General features: G+C 35.7%; 1 protein-coding gene across 19 annotated transcripts in view; it reads left to right on the forward strand.

Moving 5' to 3' along the window:
- GPHN (gephyrin) overlaps positions 1–24616 on the forward strand; it is a 525210-nt gene that overhangs the window by 239673 nt on the left and 260921 nt on the right. For 4 of the 19 annotated variants that reach the window (XM_081513368.1, XM_081513372.1, XM_081513375.1 and 1 more), the window contains exon 5: positions 3854–3892. The exons of the other annotated variants lie outside the window; for them this stretch is intronic. In XM_081513368.1, the coding sequence (XP_081369494.1) occupies positions 3854–3892 (39 nt within the window). The remainder of the gene's footprint in view (positions 1–3853; positions 3893–24616) is intronic. 19 annotated transcript variants of the gene reach the window in all.

The raw sequence follows: 24616 nt of genomic DNA on the forward strand, positions 1-24616 counted from the left end.
TTTTAGTATCATCTGCTTCTTTTAGGTCCCTACCATTTCTGTGCTTTATTGAGCCCATCTTTGCATGAAATTTTCCCTTGGTATCTCTCATTTTCTTGCAGAGATCTCTAATCTTTCTCATTGTATTGTTTTCCTCTCTTTCTTTGCATTGATCGCTGAGGAGGCTTTCTTATCTCTCCTTGCTCTTCTTTGGAACTCTGCATTCAAATGGGTATATCTTTCCTTTTCTCCTTTGCTTTTCGCTTCCCATCTTTCCACAGCTATTTGTAAGGCCTTCTCAGACAGCCATTTTGCTTTTTTGCATTTCTTTTTCTTGGAGATGGTCTTGATTCCTGTCTCCTGTACCATGTCATGAACCTCCATCCATAGTTCATCAGGCATTCTCTCTATCAGATCTCGTCCTTTAAATCTATTTCTCACTTCTACTGTATAGTCATAAGGGATTTGATTTAGGTCATACCTGAATGGCCTAGTGGTTTTCTCCATTTTCTTCAATTTAAGTCTGAATTTGGCAATAAGGAGTTCATGATCTGAACCACAGTCAGCTCCTCGTCTTGTTTTTGCTGACTGTATAGAACTTCTCCATCTTTGTCTGCAAAGAATATAATCAATCTGATTTTGGTGTCGACCATCTGGTGATGTCCATGTGAAGACCATGGGTGCTATTAAAGACTGACAGACAAATATCCAACAGAGGGAGTAACCATTTCAGAAAATCTTAATAACAGGCACACAACTGAGAATTTACAGGAAGTATCCAAGTTCCTTTAAAAGGTGCTGAGAAGACAGAAGCAGTAAAGTTGTTGTAAGTATGACATTTGAAAATGAAATGTTACCAGTTTCTCAGAGAGAGACACACAGACGTCAAATATCAAAGGCAACAATGCAGAAGAAGCAATTGATTGTGCTGGAAGGACCAATTAATAAGATGCAATATATTATAATGTTCTGTGAAGATAACATTATAGTGATGAATGTCATTGGGGTAATTTAAGTGTTTGTCCCCTACCTCTTCACTCCTTCCTATAAGTTTGATTGCAGCATATGATATGTTACTCTTGCATGTAATAATCCTCTGGGTTAAACTTTATAAGAGGAGAAGATAGGTCAGTTTTGATTAGGAGGTGATTTTGAATAGTTTAAAAATTTTTTTAAATGCTTTTCTGCAAAATGTAGGCATTTGAAGCAATGACAGAATAACTTAGTTTTGAATATTGCGTAAAAATGGAACTTCCCTGGTGGTCCAGTGGTTAAGACTCCCCACTTCCAATGCAGGGGGCATGGGTTAGATCCTTGTTTGGGGAACTAAGACCCCACATGCTGTGCGGCATTGCCATAAAAAAATGCAATCTTATCATAATGTTTCTCACACTCTCAAAACATTCAACACTGTAATTTATAGGAGACCTAAATTATAACAGAGGACACTTTAGTATAACCGTATTGATGAAATTCAAAGAGGTTCACATTATACTAATTTCCCACTGTTGTTAAACATGATATTTAGAGGTTTGGCTAATTATATGATATGCATACTTTGATATAAGTTCTATTTGTGGTTCCTACTTACTTCCCTTTCTGATATATTTCCTTTCTAGTATTTTTCAAGGCTATAGTGTATCCTGCCCCTTAAGATAAGACTGCTCTGTGGGGTGATGAATGAATATCACTATCAGTATTAAATACTAATAATTAGAGGAATGAGAGATCTGCTTTTATATAATACTGAAAGCCAATCCTAATATAAATGCACCTTCCCGCATGGGTGTATCGTGTGCAATAGTAGCAGCAGTACTAAAAATAATGCTCTAGTTTAACTTTATTCATACTTCAGTTGTTACTGTTTGCCTTCTAAATATAAGATACCTTAGAAGAGGGATCAGCAAACTTATTCTTTAGAGGAAGTAAATATTTAGAGATAATAAATATTTTAGGCTTTGTGGGCTTTATAGTCTCTATCATAACTACTCAACTATGCCAGCCTGTCACAGAAGCTGCTATATGATGATATCAATAAATGGGCCCTGCTGTGCCCCCAGTAAAACTTTATTTATGGACGCTAAAATTGGCTTTCTCATAATTTTCACATGTCATGAAGTATTACTCTTCTTTGAGTTGTTTTTTAATCATCTAAACATTTGAAGATTACCATTAGAATGCAGGGCATGCAAAAAACAAGTGGCAGGCAAGATTTGTCCCATTGGCTGTGGTTCAGTTCAGTTCAGTTCAGTTCAGTCGCTCAGTCATGTCCGACTCTTTGCGACCCCATGAATTTCAGCACGCCAGGCCTCTCTGTCCATCACCAACTCCCGGAGTCTACCCAAACCCATGTCCATCGAGTTGGTGATGCCATCCAACCATCTCATCCTCTGTCGTCCCCTTCTCCTCCTGCCCCCAATCCTACCCAGCATTAGGGTCTTTTCCAACGAGTCAACTCTTCGCATGAGGTGGCCAAAGTATTGGAGTTTCAGCTTCAACATCAGTCCTTCCAATGAACACCCAGGATTGATCTCCTTTAGGATGGATTGATTGTATCTCCTTGCAGTCCAAGGGACTCTCAAGAGTCTTCTCCAACACCACAGTTCAAAAGCATCAATTCTGCGGCGCTCAGCTTTCTTCACCGTCCAACTCTCACATCCATACATGACCACTGGAAAAACCATAGCCTTGACCAGACGGACTTTTGTTGGCAAAGTAATATCTCTGCTTTTAAATATGCTATCTAGGTTGGCTATAACCTTCCTTCCAAGGAGTAAGCGTGTTTTAATTTCATGGCTGCAATCACCATCAGCAGTGATTTTGGAGCCCAAAAAAATAAAGTCTGACACTGTTTCCACTGTTTCCCCATCTATTTCCCGTGAAGTGATGGGACCAGATGCCATGATCTTAGTTTTCTGAACGTTAAGCTTTAAGCCAACCTCTATTTTAGAACATTCCTAACTACTGTGTACACGCATCTGCTCTGTTATTCAAAACTCATAGTGTGTAAGAGTGTTCAGAGAATTTAAGTCAGAACTTTTCAGAAGAATTTTCTGAGAACTTAATAAGAAAAAGGAGTTGCCCTATAGAAACTAACACTTGTTAGATTCAAATATGTTGAGTGCCTACCGTGTAGATACCAGGACTTTGACTTGGGCAGTTAGAAGAATGGGCTTGCCATTTACTGAAATGGAGAAGACTGTGGGAAGAGTAGGTTTGAGGAGGAAGATCAGGAGTTTTACTTTGGTCATAGAAATTTCTAACTGCCTTTAGATATCCAAATGGAGATGTTAAGCTGGCAGTTAAATATGTGCATCTGGAGTTGAGAGAAGTCTGGGCTAAAGATACTATTTTTTTAGAGTCATCAGCATCTTAATGGAATTAAAATTCATGACAACTGATGAGATCATCAAGGTACTTACTAATACTACTATTTATTTTATTACTACCCCTGCTTCCTTTCTCATCCACTTTCAAAGAGGTAGGTGGTTTCTAGTAACCTGGCCCCTCTGCTCACTCACAAAGGGCGGAAGGGATCCCTTTGAACAGGAACCTGGCCTATACAGGAAGGACCATTAGTTGGCTATCCTGAAATTTTGCCATGGTGTAAATATGAGAGTGAATTTTCCCAAGTACCTCCTTGCTGGAAACTGTTTGCACTGGAGGTAAGTGTGAAAGGGGAGGTTGTGGGGATTGATGGGGTGAGGGCTTCCTAAACCTTTCCCAAACCTCAGGAGTGGCTTGATTCTGAGGAAGGGAGAAGGTTCAGACTGGTTCCTATTTCCCCGAACCAGTTTGTACAGCCCTAAAGTTGACCTGCTTTCCTCAAACTGGGAGTCAGAAATCCCTTTTCTCTTCTGTTTTTCTGCTGCAGAAATTCCCAACATTCCCATTTTGTGGGCTCCAGAAAGGGGTAAGCGAAGACTTCAATCCCAGCCAACCATTTCCAGATTAATAATTTTTAGTGTTTTGATTTATTTTATCATCATAAAAAATGCTTGGACCCATTTATCCCATTTGTTTGATTTCCTTGTGGATTGTTATGTATCTATGTTCTAGGGTCATTTCGTATCCCTGGGCAGTAGAGTTCAGATCCATCTGCTCTCTCCATTTATGTGCTGTTTCTCTTATGGATTCTCATGTGCAGCTTATTGATGACTATTTCCTAGATGGAAGACACTCCATTCAGGAGACTGCTTCACTCTTAATCTCATCTTTTCCTGAATGGTGTTTTGTTCTCCTGCTGACAGCTTTTCACTACCCTACCCAACTGCTTCTGATGATCTGTCATCGCTTCTTTGCTGTTCTGTCTTCCTGTGTGACTGCCTTTGATTTTTTGTCTCTACTTTTTGCCCCCATTACTTATCTGCTGAATGATTTGCATTCTTCACTCACTGGTGCTTTGTCCATCAGCAAATGGCCTGGTACTACATATTCATCTGCTATTTTAACATTTTCAGAGTGCCCAACATTGTTTATCTGCTCTCCTACCATTCTCCTCTACCGTGGCCTTCCAAATGCTATGCTGTCTGTCTGCCTGATCTTGCCCTACCCAATCTATGCCTGTAATATTATAAGTAGGTTCAGATTGTTTAACACTTCTGTTACCTATCTCCACTTGCCTTGTGCCACTAAGTTGGACTGCTGACTGAATATGCTTGACTACTGTTCTCTACCTATTTGTTGCACATGGCTGCCCAATTACTTGACTTGAGACATTGCATTTATCGCCTATGTACTCAGCCTTGCAACTTGCTGTTTGGTCCTTTATATTGCCTCCTTTATACTTCTGTGCATCCAATAAATCACTGGTGGTGTTCATCTGTTGTCTTGTAATCCTGATCAGAAATTTATTTCCAAGAGAAGTGTTGCCTACTTATTGTCCAAACATATCTTACCAATGGAAAATCCTTTACTATTTAAGTCCAGTCCAATTTACTCCTAAACTGACTTAAATTCACTACCACCATCTTTTCTACTGTTTTATACAACTCCACGTTCTTCCTTCTATTTAGGAATAGATTTTTTTTTCTAAATCATTTATCATCTCTGCTTCAGTTGCCTTTTAATATCACATACTATGTGCTTTTTGTTCTTTGTATGTGGGATCTATCACTAATTTTCCATATACTAAATTTGTTTTATAATTAATTTTCCCTGATTTTTTCAGGGCTTCATGAGGATAAATTGCTCCTGTTACCTTTATCCTTTCTAGTTAAGACCAGAATGATTTTTTGAAACTTGAAAGTATCATCTCTTAAAATAATAAATTTAATTGTCTTATAGTTCTTTGTAGGTAAGATTAAAGTAACTTTCCACTCTGCTCCATTTTTTCCTGAGAATATCATTTCTCTGCCACTCCATAATTTATATACTATCATTTAGAGATCCTTTTGATGCATTTATCTTTCCCTCCTAAATTTTTTGACTGTCTTTTCTTGTGTGTAGGTAAACTTTTAAAATTGATATTAGTATTTGGCATCTAGAAAAAATTGAAATAAAAATTATCTGCATGTAAAGCTTATTGTCTTTTTCCTTTATATTTAAATGAATGACAAGATCAAACAAGAAGTGGAGAAGAATTGTGAAATTTTCAGTTTCAAGAATCTAAGGAGATTTAAATTGGGGAGTGTTTACATGCATGCATGTGTGTGTATGTGGACTTGAACAGTTCTATGTGCATATGTATCCACATCATTGTGCCTGAAGTGTGGAAAATGCTGAGTATCCGTATTAAATTTTATTTAATTTTTCAAAAAATGAGAGGGAAAAGGAATAGGGGAAAGCTAAAAAGAGAGTGATAAACAGGGAATAGAGAAAAAGGTATGGATAGTTGGTTCTTCTTCTCCTTTTTCTTTTGTTTTAGTAATAGAGGTAAAATTAATGTGAAGCAAAGGACTGCTCTAGGAACATCAAGAAAATTATTTCAGTAGATTTTTTTATTGTATAAAATACACACAAGATAAAATTTACTACTTTAATCATTTTTAAGTGTACAATTCAGTGGCATTAAATACTTCACTATTCTGTATAGCCATCACCACTATAGATTTCCAGAACTTTTTCAAAATCCCAAATAGAAACTCTGAACATTAAACAGTAACTCCCCATTCCTCCTTCCCACACCCCCTGGTAACCTCTATTTTACATTCTGTCTCAGAATTTGCCCATTCTAGGGACCTCATATAAGTGGAATCATACAATTTTTGTCCTTCTCTATCTGACTTATTTCACTTAGCATTAATATTTTCAGGTTGATTCATGTTGTATCATATATCACACATTCATTCATTTTTAAAGAATATTCCATTGTATACATATACAATAGTTTATCTCTTCATCTGCCAAGGGATACCTGAGTTGTTTTCATCTTTTGACTATTAATACTGCTATGAACATTGTTGTGCAAGTACCTTTTTTCTTTCCATCCTTTCGGGTATTTACTTAGAAGTGAATTCAGTAGCATTTAATACTTTTGTCTAAGGAGAAATTAAATTAGTAGCAAAGACATCAGGGAAACTACATCATTTACATGATACAACATTAGCATGATAACAAGTCCAAGATACTTTATTAGGAGTAGAGGAAATTATAAACTTTTAGAAAGGCCACAGAAGCCAAGTGAGATTTAGAAGATCCTCTATTGTAAGAATAAAAGGGAGAAAAAATTGAAATAACACAAATATTGGAGGTTTGAGGAAAGCAAAAGTGATTCTGGAGAAGGCTGAACTTAAAAAATATTTGAAATGAAATAATGCAGACTTTAAAAGAAGAGAAGAGATAAGTATTTGAAAGGCAGGGTTTAAAGTTAATGGACCTGAGATGAGGCAACCAGGTTATATTTATAGGAACCAGTAATGGTAACAGGAATGCAGTTCAGTTCAGCTGCTCAGTCATGTGCAATTCTTTGTGACCCCATGGAGTGCAGCACACCAGGCCTCCCTATCTATCACCAACTCCTAGAGCTTGCTCAAACTCATGTCCATCAAGTCGGTGATGCCATACAACCATCTCATCCTCTGTTGTCCCCTTCTCCTCCTGCTTTCAATCTTTCCCAGCATCAGGGTCTTTTCAAATGAGTCAGTTCTTCTCATCAGGTGGCCAAAATATTGGTGCTTCAGCTTCAGCATCAGTCCTTCCAATGAATATTCAGGGCTGATTTCCTTTAGGATGAACTGGTTGGATCTCCTTGCAGTCCAAGGGAATCTCAAGAGTCTTCTCCAACACCACAGTTCAAAAGCATCAATTAATTCTTCAGCACTCAGTTTATGTCCAACTCTATCATCCATACATGACTACTGGAAAAACCATAGCTTCAACTAGATGGACCTTTGCTGGCAAAGTAATCTCTCTGCTTTTTAATATGCTGTCTAGGCTTGTCATAGCTTTTCTTCCAAGGAGCAAATGTCTTTTAATTTTGTTTCAATTTAGTGGTCTTCAGTTCTGAATACCTAGCTTTCTACCTAAATTGAACTCTACATCATAGTGTCTTAGACCTTAAAGGAGTTACAAAGATTGGAAAGGATTGTTCTTTGTCATCAAGGGGTTTAAAGCTAGAGTAGTTAAAAATGCACTAATAATGGGTTTAAGAAAAAAGACTTTCAGTCCTTTAGATGATAATGTTTTCCCTTGTTAACTCAATAAACTTTTGGTGATTTTAGCCAAGGTTCCTCATCTAAATTATCAAACACAGAAAATGATTTGAGTGACTGTTGTCTCAGTTCTCTCAAGGGTGATATGTAAACTAGTACTATTTATATGAATAAGAGAGAAATTAATTCAGTACATCTAACAATTCTCTTAGAATCTATTGAAAAAGGCTTAACTCTGTGCTATACAGCCAGCCGGTTAGGTGTCTGTAACACAAAAGGCCTTGCTCTCAAGGAACTTATTTTCCAGAAGAGGGGAAAAGGCATTTTGCAAAACATGCATTTCTAATATCATCCACAAATTTTTGTTTTTTTCTTCTAATTATTCAGGGAAAATGTTCAAAGTCAGAGTGATTGCATATGAGGGAATCCTTTTGCCTCTTACAGGCATTATTGGTTCAGGATTAAGAATGTCTCTATTTAATATCTTGTCACAGCTAAAGGATTCTGATAATAGTCTAAATGCCAATAAGAATCTCTTTAATTTTAAAACCTAGGGCCTTCAGTGACAGATTAGTGATTTGGTAGCTGTTAATATACAAGGTTACCTAAAACCAAGTTTATTGGTTTTATAGTGAAAGAATAGAGAATGGCTAGATAAATAGATAATTAGTGTTCAAGAGGTTGTTCTTGAATTAATTGCAAGAACAATGAGGGATTACACACTCCGAGATAACAACTGTATACTAACACAGAAAATGTTTGTTAATTTAATTTATTCTCACTGTCAACTAAAGCTCACTTGAATTCTGGGTGTCAGGAATTTCAGTTGATATTCACAGTTTTCTTTATGGATTTGATTAAGTAGTCATTTGAACTTGGAATTTGTCCTCCCTAACTTGATATGTGCCTTCAAACTTGAGATCAATTACTTTCTTTCCTATTGGTCAGTACTTCAGTGATTCCTTTAAAGTAATCTCTTTAAAGTGCTACACTTAAGATAAGTTTCAGTAACCTGTTTTTTCTCCCAACCCCTGATGATGTCCTACTAAAGTTATTTATGTTGACAATACAGCTATGGGAAGATCAAAGTTCACATGTCAGGGGAAGAGCAGTAAAATAAAACTTACATTCAGATTTAACTTTTTTTTTTTAACAATGATGAACAATTTTTAAAAATTCTGCTTTACTTGGATTCATTATGAAAAATATATTTAGTGAAAAAAAAATAGATATTTTAAAGTATGAGATCTAGAATAAAGAAAAATATGACTAAATCATTTTATTCAGCTTGTTTTATTAGTAATAAATATACTTTTTTCTTTCCTTGTGACATCTGAAATTCTGTCTTTATTTTGAGAAAAGCTTCAGTTGGAAACAAAGTTGTATAATATATTTCTTTGGCAAAGGTTAACCTGAAAAGGCAATATTTCTGTCATACTTTTATTCGACTTCAAGTTCTTTTTATATTTAATAAGAAGATCTTCTAAATGTCTTTGCAATCAAGAGACTGTTTGTAGGCAACTACTCCTAACAAGCAAGTTGTCATGTAATTTTTCTTTTTCTTATTTTTCCTTTCTCTGTTGAAGAACAGTAGATCATATTCAATACCTTGAATACCAGTAATGACAATAGCAGGTGCTAATAACCAGTCTCTGAAACTCTTTATCTCTTTTTCTCCCCTTGTCTCCTATATCAAGTTATTTCTTGTCTTGCTGACAAGAACTAACACAATACATGTGTAGCACAGAAGATCTAGTGAAGTGAGAGAGAACACTGAGTGAAGTCAATTGCCTCATATACAGAAACTATTTGGTACAAAGCTCCTTCATGTATGTTTAATAGTGTATAATTCCATAAACATCAAAATCAATACCTGAAAAGTTTACTAGTTAGATATATGGATATTTATAAAATACAAACCACTGAAGACTTTTGTATTTGTCTCTGAATGCTTTTAGATTTCTTGTAATGTTTAGTATTTATGAAGAAATAAAAATAATTTTACATCAACAGCGTAAAAACATTTTAGATGTTTATGAATCAATTTTTCTTTGGTTTATTCATAACCATATTATAGTAATAGATGTGTTCTTACTATGCATTCAAAGGTAATAATCTCATTATAGAGATCTTGAACAAATGTTCTGAAAGAAAATATCTCTTATAAGTTAAATTCTTTTCTCATTCCCCAACTGGATGCCTTCTGGTGAAAATTAAGATCAATCTTAAAAGAAGGGTAGAACGTAAAAGCCTTTTTAGATGTCCTGTTTCTCATGTTGATTAGTAAATAAAAAGAAAACTTAAGACCATCTGTAGAAAGCTTTTATTTTATTTACCAGAAAATCTGTCTTCAAATTTCATAGTTCCGGGTTTGTGTTAGAATATTTAGGACCACAGCATTTTGCATATTGCAGGTGTTTAATAAGAGCGTAAAATGGTGATTTTTAATTAAGTTGTTGTTGTTTAGTTGCTAAGTCTTGTCTGACTTTTAGCGACCCCATGGACTGTACCCCACCAGGCTCTCCTGTCCATGAGATTTCCCAGGCAAGGATACTGGAGTGGATTGCCATTTCCTTCTCCGGGGGATCTTCCCGACTCCAGGATCAGACCTGTGTATCCTGCATTGCAGGCAGATCCAGGCTGAACCACCAAGGAAGCTTAATACAAAGATGAGATTTTAACTGAAAAAATATATGGTCATTTTAAGATTAGGAAAAGGCAAATGTTTTTATGACTTAAATGCTTTTTATTAATAGCTTTAATTTTTTTTCTGAATATAGATTTCTAAATACATTTTAATTTGGTATTTTGAAATACCTTCCCACTATGGAAAAACTTGGCCCAGTAAAAGAACATACCCTTTGAGGCATATCCTGTCAAAGGACATATAACCTCTCCAAGCACAAGTAAGGCAGCTAAACCATTAATTAATAGGTGGAGTGAAAAGATGACTGCCAGAACTGTCAAATACAAAATGTAAGACAGAGGAGACTTAGGTGACCATTCTTATTTGTTGCTCATACTGGGGGAATTTGTTTAGGACAAATACTAAACCAGAAAGGATGCAAACACAGCAGAAGTATATCAAACTGTCCCTGGCAATCCAGGGTTAACTAGTGTATGATGAAATATCCAAAGAACAAAGACATACTTGCAAAGATAAAAATATAACAAGAGACCATCATTTATGAATGATCAAATGGGGAGAAAATGGGACTCTTAGAAATAAGAAAATAAAAGTTAAAAATTTATATCTGAGGACAGACAAAACAGCAGATTGAAGCAGTAGAAGAGAGAATTAGCATACTGAAATATGTACCTGAGGAAATTACCTCATATCAGAACTGTCACATAGAGAGATGATGTAATGGCAAAAATAGAGAAATGGGGCATGGAGAGTGAAATGAAAGGTCCAAAATATATTATATCAAAACCCCCCAAGGGAGAGAATGGAGGAAAGAACATGATTTAAAGAGATGATGGCTGTAAAATTTACAGAACTGATGAAAAAAACATGAATATACAGATCCTGAATATATAATGTATCTCAAGAAGAATAAATGAAATAAATCGATGCCTAACCACATAAAAGTAAAACTTTAGAAACAAAACAAGACAATCTTAAAAGTAGCCAGAGAGAAAGGACAGATCACTTATATAGGAATGATAGCAGGCTTTTAAACAACATTGGAATAAAGCAGATAATAGAATATATCTTAAAAGTATTAATAAGTTATATTGGAAATTATTTTATACAGGTTTTCATTTTGTGACATACATGTGTGAAGTGTCTTATTTTGAGATTCACTTGTTGTTAATAAACTTGTTCTAAAATTTGGATAGAGAACAGTTAGACACTTAATAAAGTGTATATGTGGGCTAAAATGAACATCAAAGTAGCACTGAAAGAGGCAGTGTTGTATTGGCCAACCCAATAAATGAGCAGCTTCAGGAGTATATATGTGTATATTTTTGTGTATGTTGTCTGCTGCTGCTGCTGCTACTAAGTCGCATCAGTCGTGTCCGACTCTGTGCGACCCCATAGACAGCAGCCCATCAGGCTCCCCCGTCCCTGGGATTCTCCAGGCAAGAATACTGGAGTGGGTTGCCATTTCCTTCTCCAGTGCATGAAAGGGAAAAGTGAAAGTGAAGTCGCTCAGTCGTGTCTGACTCTTAGCGACCCCATGGACCGCAGCCCACCAGGCTCCTTTGTCCATGGGATTTTCCAGGCAAGAGTACTGGAGTGGGGTGCCATTGCTTTCTCCAGTATGTTGTCTACATGTTGGTAAAAATGGTTATATCTTCTCATTCTTGACTAGATGATGGAATTTGCTTAGTGCCAGTCTCAGCTGGTAAAGAATCTGCCTGCAGTGTGGGAGACCTGGGCTCGATCCCTGAGTTGAAGGATCCCCTGGAGAAGGGAAAGGTTACCCACTCCAGTATTCTGGCCTGGAGAATTCCATGGACTGTATAGTCCCTGGGGTTGCAAAGAGTCAGACAGGACTGAGCAACTTTCACTTCACTTCACTTCAGTAGATAGAACTAACTTCTTCCTTCCTATTCCGACCAGCTGCCTAATAAAGTCAACTGTTCAGTTGCCTATAACCCTAACCTTAAGAACTGAACTCCAGTCCTGAGACGTGTACTTGTGTGTATGCACACATACACGTTATCCTCAGTTTTATGAAGTGTTTAAGGATAGACTCTATTTTGACTTCTAAATCTCAGACTTGAAGGAAATATAGGCAGTTTTGGGATAGTTACGTTATTCAGTACCATAGTCTGGATGTTCTGAAAAAATTTTGGGATCTTCACAGCTTAAATTAAAGATTCTGATTCTAAGATGTCAGCCCAAAGTTCCATACCGAAAAAAAAATGTATATGTGTATGTGTGTATACTTGTGTGTGTACACAAGGGTACACTCACATGTAAATTATGATTCCTTGGGAGAGTCTCAAAGGATAAAATATTTTATGTTTCAAGTTAAGGGTGTATATAAGAGCTATTATTTAACTTTTTAAGAACTTTTTATTTTTATGAACTTTTCTCCGTTCCTACAGTTTAGCTTTTTTGTTTGCATAGGATAGCTGCACCTCTTTTTAGAACAGTTTTTCAAAATTGGGCCTCATTATTTTTAAGTCCTTCGTTAAGAGATTTTTTTTCCATTATAATAAAGGTAAAGATTTTCTTCTAATATATCAATTTTATTTAATAAATAATGTCTTCCAGGTTGTAACTCACTGAATTATTTATTTCTCGTTCTTTCCTTTTTGAGACTTTTGTAGATTTTTCTGCTATAAAGTATAATGATTGTTTGTTTTAAGTGATTATGATAAGTATTAGAAGCAGAGCATTAATTTGAGTCCAATGTTGCCTCTTTGTGTTCCCCTATTTTACAGCATCCTGGATCTTAGTCCATCCTGACCTCTTGTCAGGCTGATGTTGCCTTTACAGCCTTAATTTGTAATTTATGGTTGTTATGGAAATTTTCGAAAATTATATTTATTTGTTTGGCTTATCAGTTTGAACAATTTATTTACCGCAAATAGTTATTGATACTTACTTATATTTTTCCATCTTTGCTTAAGTATATAATTACATTGCTGTTTTTTGTTGGCCTTTGATTGAAAACATAAATGCAGAAGGTGCTGTTAGCTCTTCTTTTTTCAAAATACATCTATAATCTTCTCACATTCTTTTCCCAATTTACTTTGGAGGTTTTATGGTAATGTCCAAGGCTATATTCCTGGTAATTGGTGTCTCCAAAACTGCTGTTTCTTGATAAATCTTCATTAAGTTTTCAAGATCATTGCTGGCATTTTGGATTCTTCAGACATCTTCTGGTAATTCACACACATTCGAAAACAAACATGCCCATAACTTCCACTCTGTACTACTTCTGAGAGAACTGTTCAATTTTTACACTTTCTTTAACTGTAGCAACTTGCATGACATAGGTGACGGAAGGTGACGGACGTTCGATTTGTGTTTTAGTACAAATCTCAGTACTCAACATTTGTTATGCACTTGCTACATGTTAGGAATGATAGTATGCATTTTTATATTCTGTAGCATTTAAGCAAAGTACAAAGATCCTTTCTGTGTCTGATAGGGTGTAGCACCTTTTAAACTGAAAGCACATAGTAATTAGATTTAATTAGATTTAATGGATTAATTTCAGAATTGGACTCTACAAGCATAAGTTTTATTGATTTACTGTGTGGCTTTGCATTATTCATTAAATTTATTAGTGAGTCTGTTTCTTCACTTACAAAAAGATAATAAAGTATCTCTTCTGTATTATGTTATATAGGAATCTGTTAAGTATTTAAATAGAGAATATCTATAGATGTTTTGTAAGAAAGGCATCATAAATAAAACCTTCTGATGTGAATATTTCTCCTATTATTGAACTATGTTGCTTAATAATAGTATTCCTTTTTATATTTTCAGTGTGGTAAGAGAAATAAGAGCTTTTACATGGCTTTATAAATTTATGTTGTATTAATATATAACGTTATCTATCATACTAGCATTAAAAATATTATGACATCCTTTTAGTTAACTAAAAACTGCTTTATTGTGTTAACACTTTAGTTTTATAAGAAGGATAACAAATATCATTGCCCCTTTTTACAAATGAAAAGCTGAGAAAGAGAGATAAATTTCTGGAAGCACAGGAACAAAAGCTGGTATTTGTTTAACATGTGAATAATGAAAGACGATTAGGTTATAGATGATGAATAAAAAGCCTGATCATAAAGTGAGAGGTTATTAGGTTTAAAATCAATCTTTAGATGAGCAAAACTATAAGAGAAAAAGTTATTTAATTCAAACTACAGCATGTCATGGGCTTCCCAGGTGGTGCTAGTGGTAAAGAACCCTCCTGCCAATGCAGGAGGCATTAAGAGACACGGGTTTGATCCCTGGGTCTGGAAGATCCCCTGGATGAGGGCATGGCAACCCACTCCAGTATTCTTGCCTAGAGAATCCCATGGACAGGGGAGCTTGGCAGGGTACAGTCCATAAGGTCATAAAGAGTAGGACACAACTGACGTGACTTGGCATGCACGCGCGCACGCACAACGTGTTCATAGTCTCCAGATATATATGGATGTAGATTTTTCTCTCATCTTTACTATTGGACTTCTTCTAAGTTAAGGTCATCTCAGTACAGTAGCAATATTGGGTTTCTTTGCTTTTGAGAAGTACTGTACTCATTTTCATATTTCCCAATTGGCCTGTAATTTTAAAACTGAGAGTGGTATGGGAAAACAAAATGGAACACCTTATAATAATATTTAAAATAAGAATGAGCTATTTTTGGTTTTTCTCTTTTCTTAGCAGTTCTTCCACTTATTCTGCCTCCTTTACCTCACTTATTTTTTTCTTTCTCTCCCTTTTTCACAAGTGCCTGTTTTAGTAAAAATCTAGTTTTGTTGAAAAAGAACTTCAGATGTGATAATTACACGTTTCTAATGTGGATACTTTTCTAAAGAATCCACCAGTGAGAATTATTGCATCTTTAGGCAAAGAGCAAAGTTTTAATTTTTCTAAAATCAGTTGTCAGTGAGTCATTTGCAAATAGTACTTATGAGGCTAAAGTAGGAGCTTATTTCTTTTATTCTGACTTAAGATTTTTGAGCACAGCTTAACTTACATTGTCATATGAGCATTAAAAACACTGCTGTAAGTAAACTAAGTAATTATGTGTGATCATTAATAAAGTGGAAATCCAATGTGTAGATTTTTTACATAGCTTTTTTAGGTAGCTTCTGTTATGTTTCTACTTATATTATATACCACTAATGACATTAAAAAAAACAGAATTCCAGAGTAGTTGGAATAAAGAGGCTGAGTTATATATTTGCCAGTTAACTGACCAGACAACAGCCTTTCAGTGAAATTTCAAATTGGATCATCTTTCTTCATATTTGAGAAACAGGGTATTTTTCCTTATCTATATATCAACTTTTGAAGAGCATGAATTAATAATATTTTGTTCTCTATAGATTAAAAGACATGTAACCAACAATATACAATAAAGATAAACTTTATTGCTTTTCACATAATGCCAAAAATGAATAAATGTGTAATGCATACTAATGCATATATAAAAATGCTAATAATCTGTAGAAATACCACTGTTTTCTCACATTTTCCTGTAATGAGATAAAAAGTAGTGCAATTTATAGACTACTTATTAGACTATAAAGATAAATGCTATTCTTGTGAAAAATCTCTTACAAAAAATAGTTCCCTCATTTGAGTTACCTTATTTTTTTGTTTGATAATTTGACTATCAAATTATTAATATTTAGGTAAATGAGAAAAAAATACAAAAAAGTACTCACTGAGTAAGGAGAGTACTCAATAAGTACTCACTAAGGAGTACTTACTGCTGTACATGTACTCAACTTGATTCTTTAACAAGGGTTGGGATCTAAATGTTAACAAATGGGGTGAGATTTTTCATAGTTAAAGTACTTAGAAATCTTTTAGTCACTCCCAATGTATTTGTACAACTAACATTATAATAAATCCTATGGTTGAGTCAGATAAATTGGTTGGCTTGCTTTAGGGCCATGTTATACAAGAAATGTGTCCGATCGCTCAGGCGTGTCCGACTCCTTGTGACTCCCTGGACCATAGCCTACCAGACTCCTCTGCCCTGGGATTTCCCATGCAAGAATACTGGAGTGGGTTACCATTTCATCCTCCAGGGATTTTCCCAACCCAGGGATCAAACTCCTCTGCACTGACCAGCGAATTCTTTACCACAGCGCCACCCGGGATGCCCTATACAAAAATACTTATCTTTAAACAGTAAAATCTTAACTAGCAGGTGATATGTTAACTCAGTGGAGTTTATGGGAACTGAGGTGAACAATGGAAACAAGAGACTGTTCACTCAGCATCTCATGCTCGTTGCAAAGTACATGTTTATTGAATGGACTAGAAGATAAATTTGCCTGTGGTACTTAGATTTTTATTTTACCATCTCCTTTGATTTTTTTCATTATAACCAGATCTTACTTAAGTATTATATAGCTTAACTGAAAAACAAAATGGAATATCTCCATTTTGAAAAGCTTTCTGCTTCTAGGAGTGGAAAAAGACATAAATATCTAAGAAAGCTAAAGCTCCAAGGAAAAGAAATACATAACAAATAGGTATATATCTCCTAAGTAAAAATGGAATAACTATTAATATTTTCATTACTTGGTTGCAGCTTCTCCTTTGTGGCAATAGTCTTTAACCATTTGGTCACATTGTTGATTCACTGATATGTTGTGATTGGTTGAAAGATGTTTGTAATTAGTAATATAAAATTAATGAAATATGTAAATGAGTGTTTTCAGTTAATAGAATAAAAGTTGACTTTATAAAAGTTGACTTCCCTGGTGGCTCAGACGGTAAAAGCGTCTGCCTACAATGTGGTGGGAGACTCTGGTTCGATTCCTGGGTCAGGAAGATCCCCTGGAGAAGGAAATGGCAACCCACTCCAGTACTCTTGCCTGGAAAATTCCATGGACGGAGAAACCTGATAGGCTACAATCCATGGGGTCGCAAAGAGTTGGACACGACTGAGCGACTTCACTTTCTTATAATAATGTGACTCGTACTTCCACTGTGCTTCTTAATTGAGGGGACAAAAGAGTAAATTTATAGTTGTGTTCCTTGAACATCCCTAAGAGTCTTCTGTGTAAATTTTATTCATCATATATAGCCCTGAGGAAAAAATATATTAAGATAACTTCTCTGTACCGTGGGATACTTATAGGGACAAGATATGGATTGTTTATTATAACCATTTTTTAAAGTGTAAAATAAAATTTATGTAGTTGGCTGCCATTAGTGAATAGAGTCAGGAAAGTTTAATTGGTTGGCATTAAACTGCCTATTTTTACCTAATTTATCTCCTCACCAAGGTCTATATTTTGCTCTGATGAAGGATCATTAAATTTATTTCAGCCTGTTTTACAAAATTGAATATAAGGTGATTATGAATATTACAGCAAGTTGTGCACATTATCATTAATCTATCTCATTTCTTCTGTCTGCAGTGTGTTTTTCAAAGTATAGTCCTCTGACCAGGATCTCAAGCATTACCTGGAAACTTGTTAGAAGTGAAAAATTTGAGACCCCGACTATACATTCTGAATCAAAATCTCTGGGTATGGCCCAGCAATCATTGTTTAACAAGGTTTCTATAAGATCCTGATGCACACTAAAGTTTGAGAAACACTGCTGTAATCATATTCCACCTGGATAGCTTAGCAAGTTTATTAGTACTTGTTAGCTAGTGTTTCAAAGATAGTCTTTGTTATTTAAAATTGTTTAATTAGCAGAAGACTCTGTAGTAGTTGTTAGGAAATTGTATACTCAAGTAAAAATTATGTAAATATTTATGTATAAATTATACCTATTAACTAAAGTATGTCTATAAAAATAAGTAAAAGCACTCTACTATGTGATTTTTCACTACCGCCATGCATACAAGGAGTTTCTACACATTTACATTTACCTATTGTGTGTTCTGTGCATACTTAAACATCATTGCCTGTTAGCAATAACATTTTTCAAGGTGATTTTTTTCTATGAAGGTGAAAATGGACCCAAATTTCATTGACAAGTTCCCTGGGCTATAGAATCATTATTTATGACACCCTTTTTTTTTGTAACTTGAGCAGTCTTTGAAGCATCTTTTTGACTTTAATGTTATCTTCAAAGTGTCAAGGGTAAAAGAAAAAGATCACAATAAGTGATTTTCCATGGAGGTTGCAACCTTCAAAGTTTAGAAGGTATCTAAAAGTTAAAAATAAAATGTCTTATTTAAAGACTGTAGGTAAATCTAATTAAACCTCATTGTTTTGGAATCTACTAGTGCAAAAAAGGTTATATCTGAAGTAAGAATATAAATTTCTACTATTTCTCAAGGATAAAGAGAATGTGGTAATCAAGTTAATAATTAATAAAAAAGTGGGAAACAACTTAAGCTAAATATTAATAAGAAAAATGATTTCATACTTTTAATGGCATCTCTTTTGCCATTGATTGTGAATAAATAATGATTGTTTGTTATCTTCTTGTTAATAGATACTAATAACCTTCTTTTATTTATATGTATCATCCTAGTATATATGATCAAAGGAATAAAGCTACAGTTGTTAGAACCACTCTTTTATTTGGATTTTCTAATAACCTATACAGATATTTTTTTATTTTATTCTAAATTAACTTTTATTTTCCTGCTCTTTGCCTTCTAGTTGAGCCTTCCCATTTACAGTTCACAAATGTTTCTACCCAGCTCCTGCCCTCCTGTTCATTCTTCCAATCTCTACTTCGTTTGGCTGTTTGTTCCTTTAGATATCGTGATTTCAGTATTCATCTTCCTGCCCACCACTGCCAATGTTCTTATTTTTGGGTTCTTGCTCTCTCTTCTCTTTCCTCTCACCTTTGGTTCTCAACCACTGTTGCTAGGTTTGGTTTCTGGATTTTTGAATTGTATCTCTTTTCTAACTGGTATAATAAAAACTATGAAGATGTAAGATTGGAAATCAGAGGCCTAGAGAAAATTGACAAGTATTGAATACCTACTCTATGCTAGGAAATTTACTTATATAATTTAATTCTCATAAAATGTAGGTATGCTTAATTATTAGCTCCATTTTGTTTGTAAGTACACCGAAGCTCAGAGAGGTAAAATATTTTGTTCTAATTCACAAAGCAAGTAAGTGATAAGGCCAGATTTCAAACCTATATGGGTTCATTTATTCCCTCCTCTTATTCAACAAATATTGATTGAGTACGTATTCTATATGTTGGCCACTATGGTAGGGGCTTCACCAGATCCAGTCCTTACTCTCAGGACCTTAACTATGTGGTGGTATTGTCTGATTTCACAGATGTTGATCATTTTGCTACATCAAACAGGGAAAAGATACATTTGATATAGATGTGAGAAAAACTATATTTGTGCATTATTTAAGAAAATATAAGCAAAAGCATTGGTTTGTGTCTAGTCCTAGAGTCTCCCTCCTCACTCAGCACCAGTGCCTTTTAGTGACATCACTACACTCTAAGTATTTTCCTCCTATGTTCTCAGCTGTACAAGATTTATGTCTATAGGCCAACATTCTGTAGAAAGTCTTCAGAAAGAATTAGCTGTCTATCCTAAATTACCTTTGGAAAAGAGGAAGTCCTCTGTGTAAGAATACATATGTTCATCCATCTCTCATCCATATATTTACTAATACATTATAAAATATTTAAGATGACTTAGCCAAATACACAAAACACAGCAGAACTTTTAATAAGATAAATGTGGAAAAATAGGGCAAGGAAAAATAAGATGAAATTAGGTTGTGTTCAGTGAAAGTGAAAGTGTTAGTCGCTCAGTCGTGTCTGGCATTTTGCAGTCCTGTGGACTGTAGCCCACTAGGCTATCCTGTCCATGGAATTCGCCAGGCAAGAATACTGTTGTAGGTAGCCATTACCTTCTCCAAGGGGTCTTCCCAACTCAGGGATCAAACTCGGGTCTCCTGCATTGCAGACAGATTCTTTACTGTCTGAGCTGCCAGGGAAGCCCCATGTGTTCAGTAAGCCTACTTAAAAAAAAAAAAAAAATCATAAATTAGTCTCTGTTCTCAAGGATAACTTGATTCACAATCATTATAATTTTAAAAACAAACTGGTATCATAAAAGAGTGCCCATTTCTAGTTGTGATACTTAAGAGAGAATTTCTTCTAAAGAGGACCTTGGTGCAGTGTGGTGAGCAATGGCCTCAAATATTTGCTAATAAATATGAGTTTTGCTGAGCCATTTAATTGTATCCCACTGCATACTACAAAAGCAAAGTCCAATAAAATAATTCTTTTAAAATTGGGACAAGCTTTTCCAAGTAGACCACTGTGGTCTGGCCAAATCCATGGTATATTTTAGAGGATCTAGAAAAATGAATGAATTGCATGTCTTTTAGGTAATTCTCATATGTAATTTGTCAATTGAATTTTTCACATACTAGATGACAGTGAGTTTACATACTCTTATGTAAGTTTGTTTTATTCACTGTTGCAGCGTCATTGCATAGAGTTCTACCTAGTGCATAGTAGGTGTTTAATAAGTATTTGTGGTGCTGCTAAGTCGCTTCAGTTGTGTCCGACTCTGTGCGACCCCATAGACGGCAGCCCACCAGGCTCCGCCGTCCCTGGGATTCTCTGGGCAAGAATACTGGAGTGGGTTGCCATTTCCTTCTCCAGTGCATGAAAGGGAAAAGTGAAAGTGAAGTCGCTCAGTCGTGTCTGACTCTCAGCGACCCCATGGACTGTAGCCTACCAGGCTCCTCTGTCCATGGGATTTTCCAGGCAAGAGTACTGGAGTGGGGTGCCATTGCCTTCTCCCAGTATTTGTTGTATGGATGGATAAATGCTGTGCTTTGAAGTATCAAAGTGAAAGACTTCCTCTACCTATCTGTTGATATTTTCTTCTTGTCCTTAAATAAAGCGTGCTACTCTACTTTGGACTACATCATCTTTATGTGGACCTATAAATTCATTAAATGTCAGACATTGCTTAGGTGACTTTTTCAAGCAGATAATGAAATCAATATAAACTCTATGCAAAGAGCTCTTTTAAGATCGTTCTCAGTAACATGCCTTGCTTGATTTTTTAGGGCTCTAAGATTTTAAGGTTCCTAAGAAGAAATTGTAAACTTGAGTAAAGCAATTTTAACATGGAAACAGTTTTTCTTCTCCAGAGACCTCAAAATCATACCAGATTTATTGAATTTGGAAAACATTGGGGTAGATTCTGTATAACACTAGCTCAACAAATTTTAGCTGTATATTTTAATGAAAGTGGTTAACTTCCAAACTTAAGAATTTAAGAAAGCCCATTTTTCCTTCCTGCTGGCCCTTTATTTTTAAAGCAGGTTTTATTGAAAAGCATTATGTTAGTGCTATTTTTCTTTAAAATTTCTGACACTATAAAATATTACATTATGCTGAGATTCAGTGAACCAGTAGATTATATCATTTCTGGTAATCCTTTATTCTATATAATTATAAGGGATTAACTAAGATGTAATTTATATGCATCTTGAAAGCTTATTTATAACATTAACTGGATGTAACACATAGTGACACATTTTAACTACTCTTCCCAGATTTCTTACTCTGTGAAAATCTATTGAACTATTATAGCAACCTGCACCTTCATTTTGAAATTTAGGTTATTAGGCTGGATGAGACTTTATCAATGTAAAGCTTGCCTAGAGAAGTGGCCTTATTTAGGATGATCACTGTACTTGTAATGAAATTTTGAAATATCAACCTTTCACTCTGTTTTCCATAACTTGCTTTTTATTTTGTTTGCCTTTCTTCTTATTTACTATAATACTTTATTTTGCAAGCTTTCTTCCTGTGTTGCTCCCAATTATTATAGCCTGCTACATATCTAAAAAGAGGATTAGAAATGAATTAAATCATGTACTTCACTCCCAACTTTAGCATAAAGCTTATCTTTACCATCAGTTCAGTTCAATTCAGTCGCTCAGTCGTGTCCGACTCTCTGCGACCCCATGAATTGCAGCACGCCAGGCCTCTCTGTCCATCACCAACTCCTGGAGTCTACCCAAACCCATGTTCATCGAGTCGATGATGCCATCCAACCATCTCATCCTCTGTCGACCCCTTCTCCTCCCGCCCCCAATCCTACCCAGCATTAGGGTCTTTTCCAATGAGTCAACCCTTCGCATGAGGTGGCCAAAGTATTGGAGCTTCAGCTTCAACATCAGACCTTCCAATGAGCACCCAGGATTGATCTCTTTTAGGATGGATTGATTGGATCTCCTTGCAGTCCAGGGGACTCTCAAGCGTCTTCTCCAACACCACAGTTCAAAAGCATCAATTCTGCGGCGCTCAGCTTTCTTCACCGTCCAACTCTCACATCCATACATGACCACTGGAAAAACCATAGCCTTGACTAGACGGACATTTGTTGGCAAAGTAATTTCTCTGCTTTTAAACATGCTATCTAGGTTGGCCATAACCTTCCTTCCAAGGAGTAAGCGTCTTTTAATTTCATGGCTGCAGTCACCATCAGCAGTGATTCTGGAGCCCAAAAAAGTAAAGTCTGACACTGTTTCCCCATCTATTTCCCATGGAGTGATGGGACCAGATGCCATGATCTTAGTTTTCTGAACGTTGAGCTTTAAGCCAACTTTTTCACTCTCCTCCTTCACCTTCATCAAGAGGCTCTTTAGTTCTTCTTCACTTTCTGCCATAAGGGTGGTGTCATCCACATATCTGAGGTTATTGATATTTCTCCCAGCAATCTTGATTCCAGCTTGTGTTTCTTCCAGCCCAGCGTTTCTCATGATGTACTCTGCATATAAGTTAAATAAGCAGGGTGACAATATACAGCCTTGATGTACTCCTTTTCCTATTTGGAACCAGTCTGTTGTTCCATGTCCAGTTCTAACTGTTGCTTCCTGACCTGCATACAGGTTTCTCAAGAGACAGGTCAGATGGTCTGGTATTCCCATCTCTTTCAGAATTTTCCACAGTTTATTGTGATCCACACAGTCAAAGGCTTTGGCATAGTCAATAAAGCAGAAATAGATGTTTTTTCTGGAACTCTCTTGCTTTTTCGATGATCCAGCAGATATTGGCAATTTGATCTCTGGTTCCTCTGCCTTTTCTAAAACCAGCTTGAATATCCGGAAGTTCACAGTTCACGTATTGCTGAAGCCTGGCTTGGAGAATTTTGAGCATTACTTTCCTAGCATGTGAGATGAGTGCAATTGTGCGGTAGTTTGAGCATTCTTTGGCATTGCCTTTCTTTGGGATTGGAACGAAAACTGACCTTTTCCAGTCCTGTGGCCACTGCTGAGTTGTCCAAATTTGCTGGCATATTGAGTGCAGCACTTTCACAGCATCACCTTTGAGGATTTGAAATAGCTCAACTGGAATTCCATCACCTCCACTAGCTTTGTTCGTAGTGATGCTTTCTAAGGCCCACTTAACTTCACATTCCAGGATGTCTGGCTCTAGGTGAGTGATCACACCATCGTGATTATCTGGGTCGTGAAGATCTTTTTTGTACAGTCCTTCTGTGTATTCTTGCCACCTCTTCTTAATATCTTCTGCTTCTGTTAGGTCCATACCATTTCTGTCCTTTATCGAGCCTATCTTTGCATGAAATGTTCCTTTGGTATCTCTAATTTTCTTGAAGAGATCTCTAGTCTTTCCCAATCTGTTGTTTTCCTCTATTTGTTTGCACTGATTGCTGAGGAAGGCTTTCTTATCTCTCCTTGCTATTCTTTGGAACTCTGCATTCAGATGAGAATATCTTTCCTTTTCTCCTTTGCTTTTCGCTTCTCTTCTCTTCCCAGCTATCTGTAAGGCCTCCTCAGACAGCCATTTTGCTTTTTTGCATTTCCTTTCCATGGGGATTTTCTTGATCCCTGTCTCCTGTACAATGTCACGAACCTCTGTCCATATTTCATCAGGCACTCTGTGTATCAGGTCTAGTCCCTTAAATCTTTACCATCACATTATGATAATATATACATATTTTGATTGATCTTTAGAAAATGAAATTTTCTTGCCTTCGATACCTATTCCACATTTAATCATACTTGTCTTAAAAATGCCCTATCTTAAAACTTATATACTTAAAGCCTATCACTTTATTAATTCCTTTTTTAAAAAGATATATAATTTATATTGAAGATTTGGAAAAGAATCTAGAGTTTTTCTTCTACCCAATTTCTTGATGATTTGTTGAGTTCCATTTATTATATCATAAAATCATAGAGCTAAGAGAGATACAAGGGGTTCTCAGGTTTTTAGGAACTAATTATTTCAAGAGTAATAGTCAAAGAAAAATACCCAGATTTCTTGTTCTGTGAAAATCTGTTGAGCCGTTTTAGCAATATGAGGCTTAATTTTAAAATTAAGGTTATTAGGCAAGATGATATTGCTATCAAACACTTCTGAGTTATAAGGGATAAGAAAGATCTAATATAAAAGTTCCCTC

Source organism: Giraffa tippelskirchi, chromosome 7 (assembly GCF_054371585.1).
Source record: "Giraffa tippelskirchi isolate mGirTip1 chromosome 7, T2T-mGirTip1v1.2.pri, whole genome shotgun sequence".
Lineage (NCBI taxonomy): Eukaryota > Metazoa > Chordata > Mammalia > Artiodactyla > Giraffidae > Giraffa > Giraffa tippelskirchi.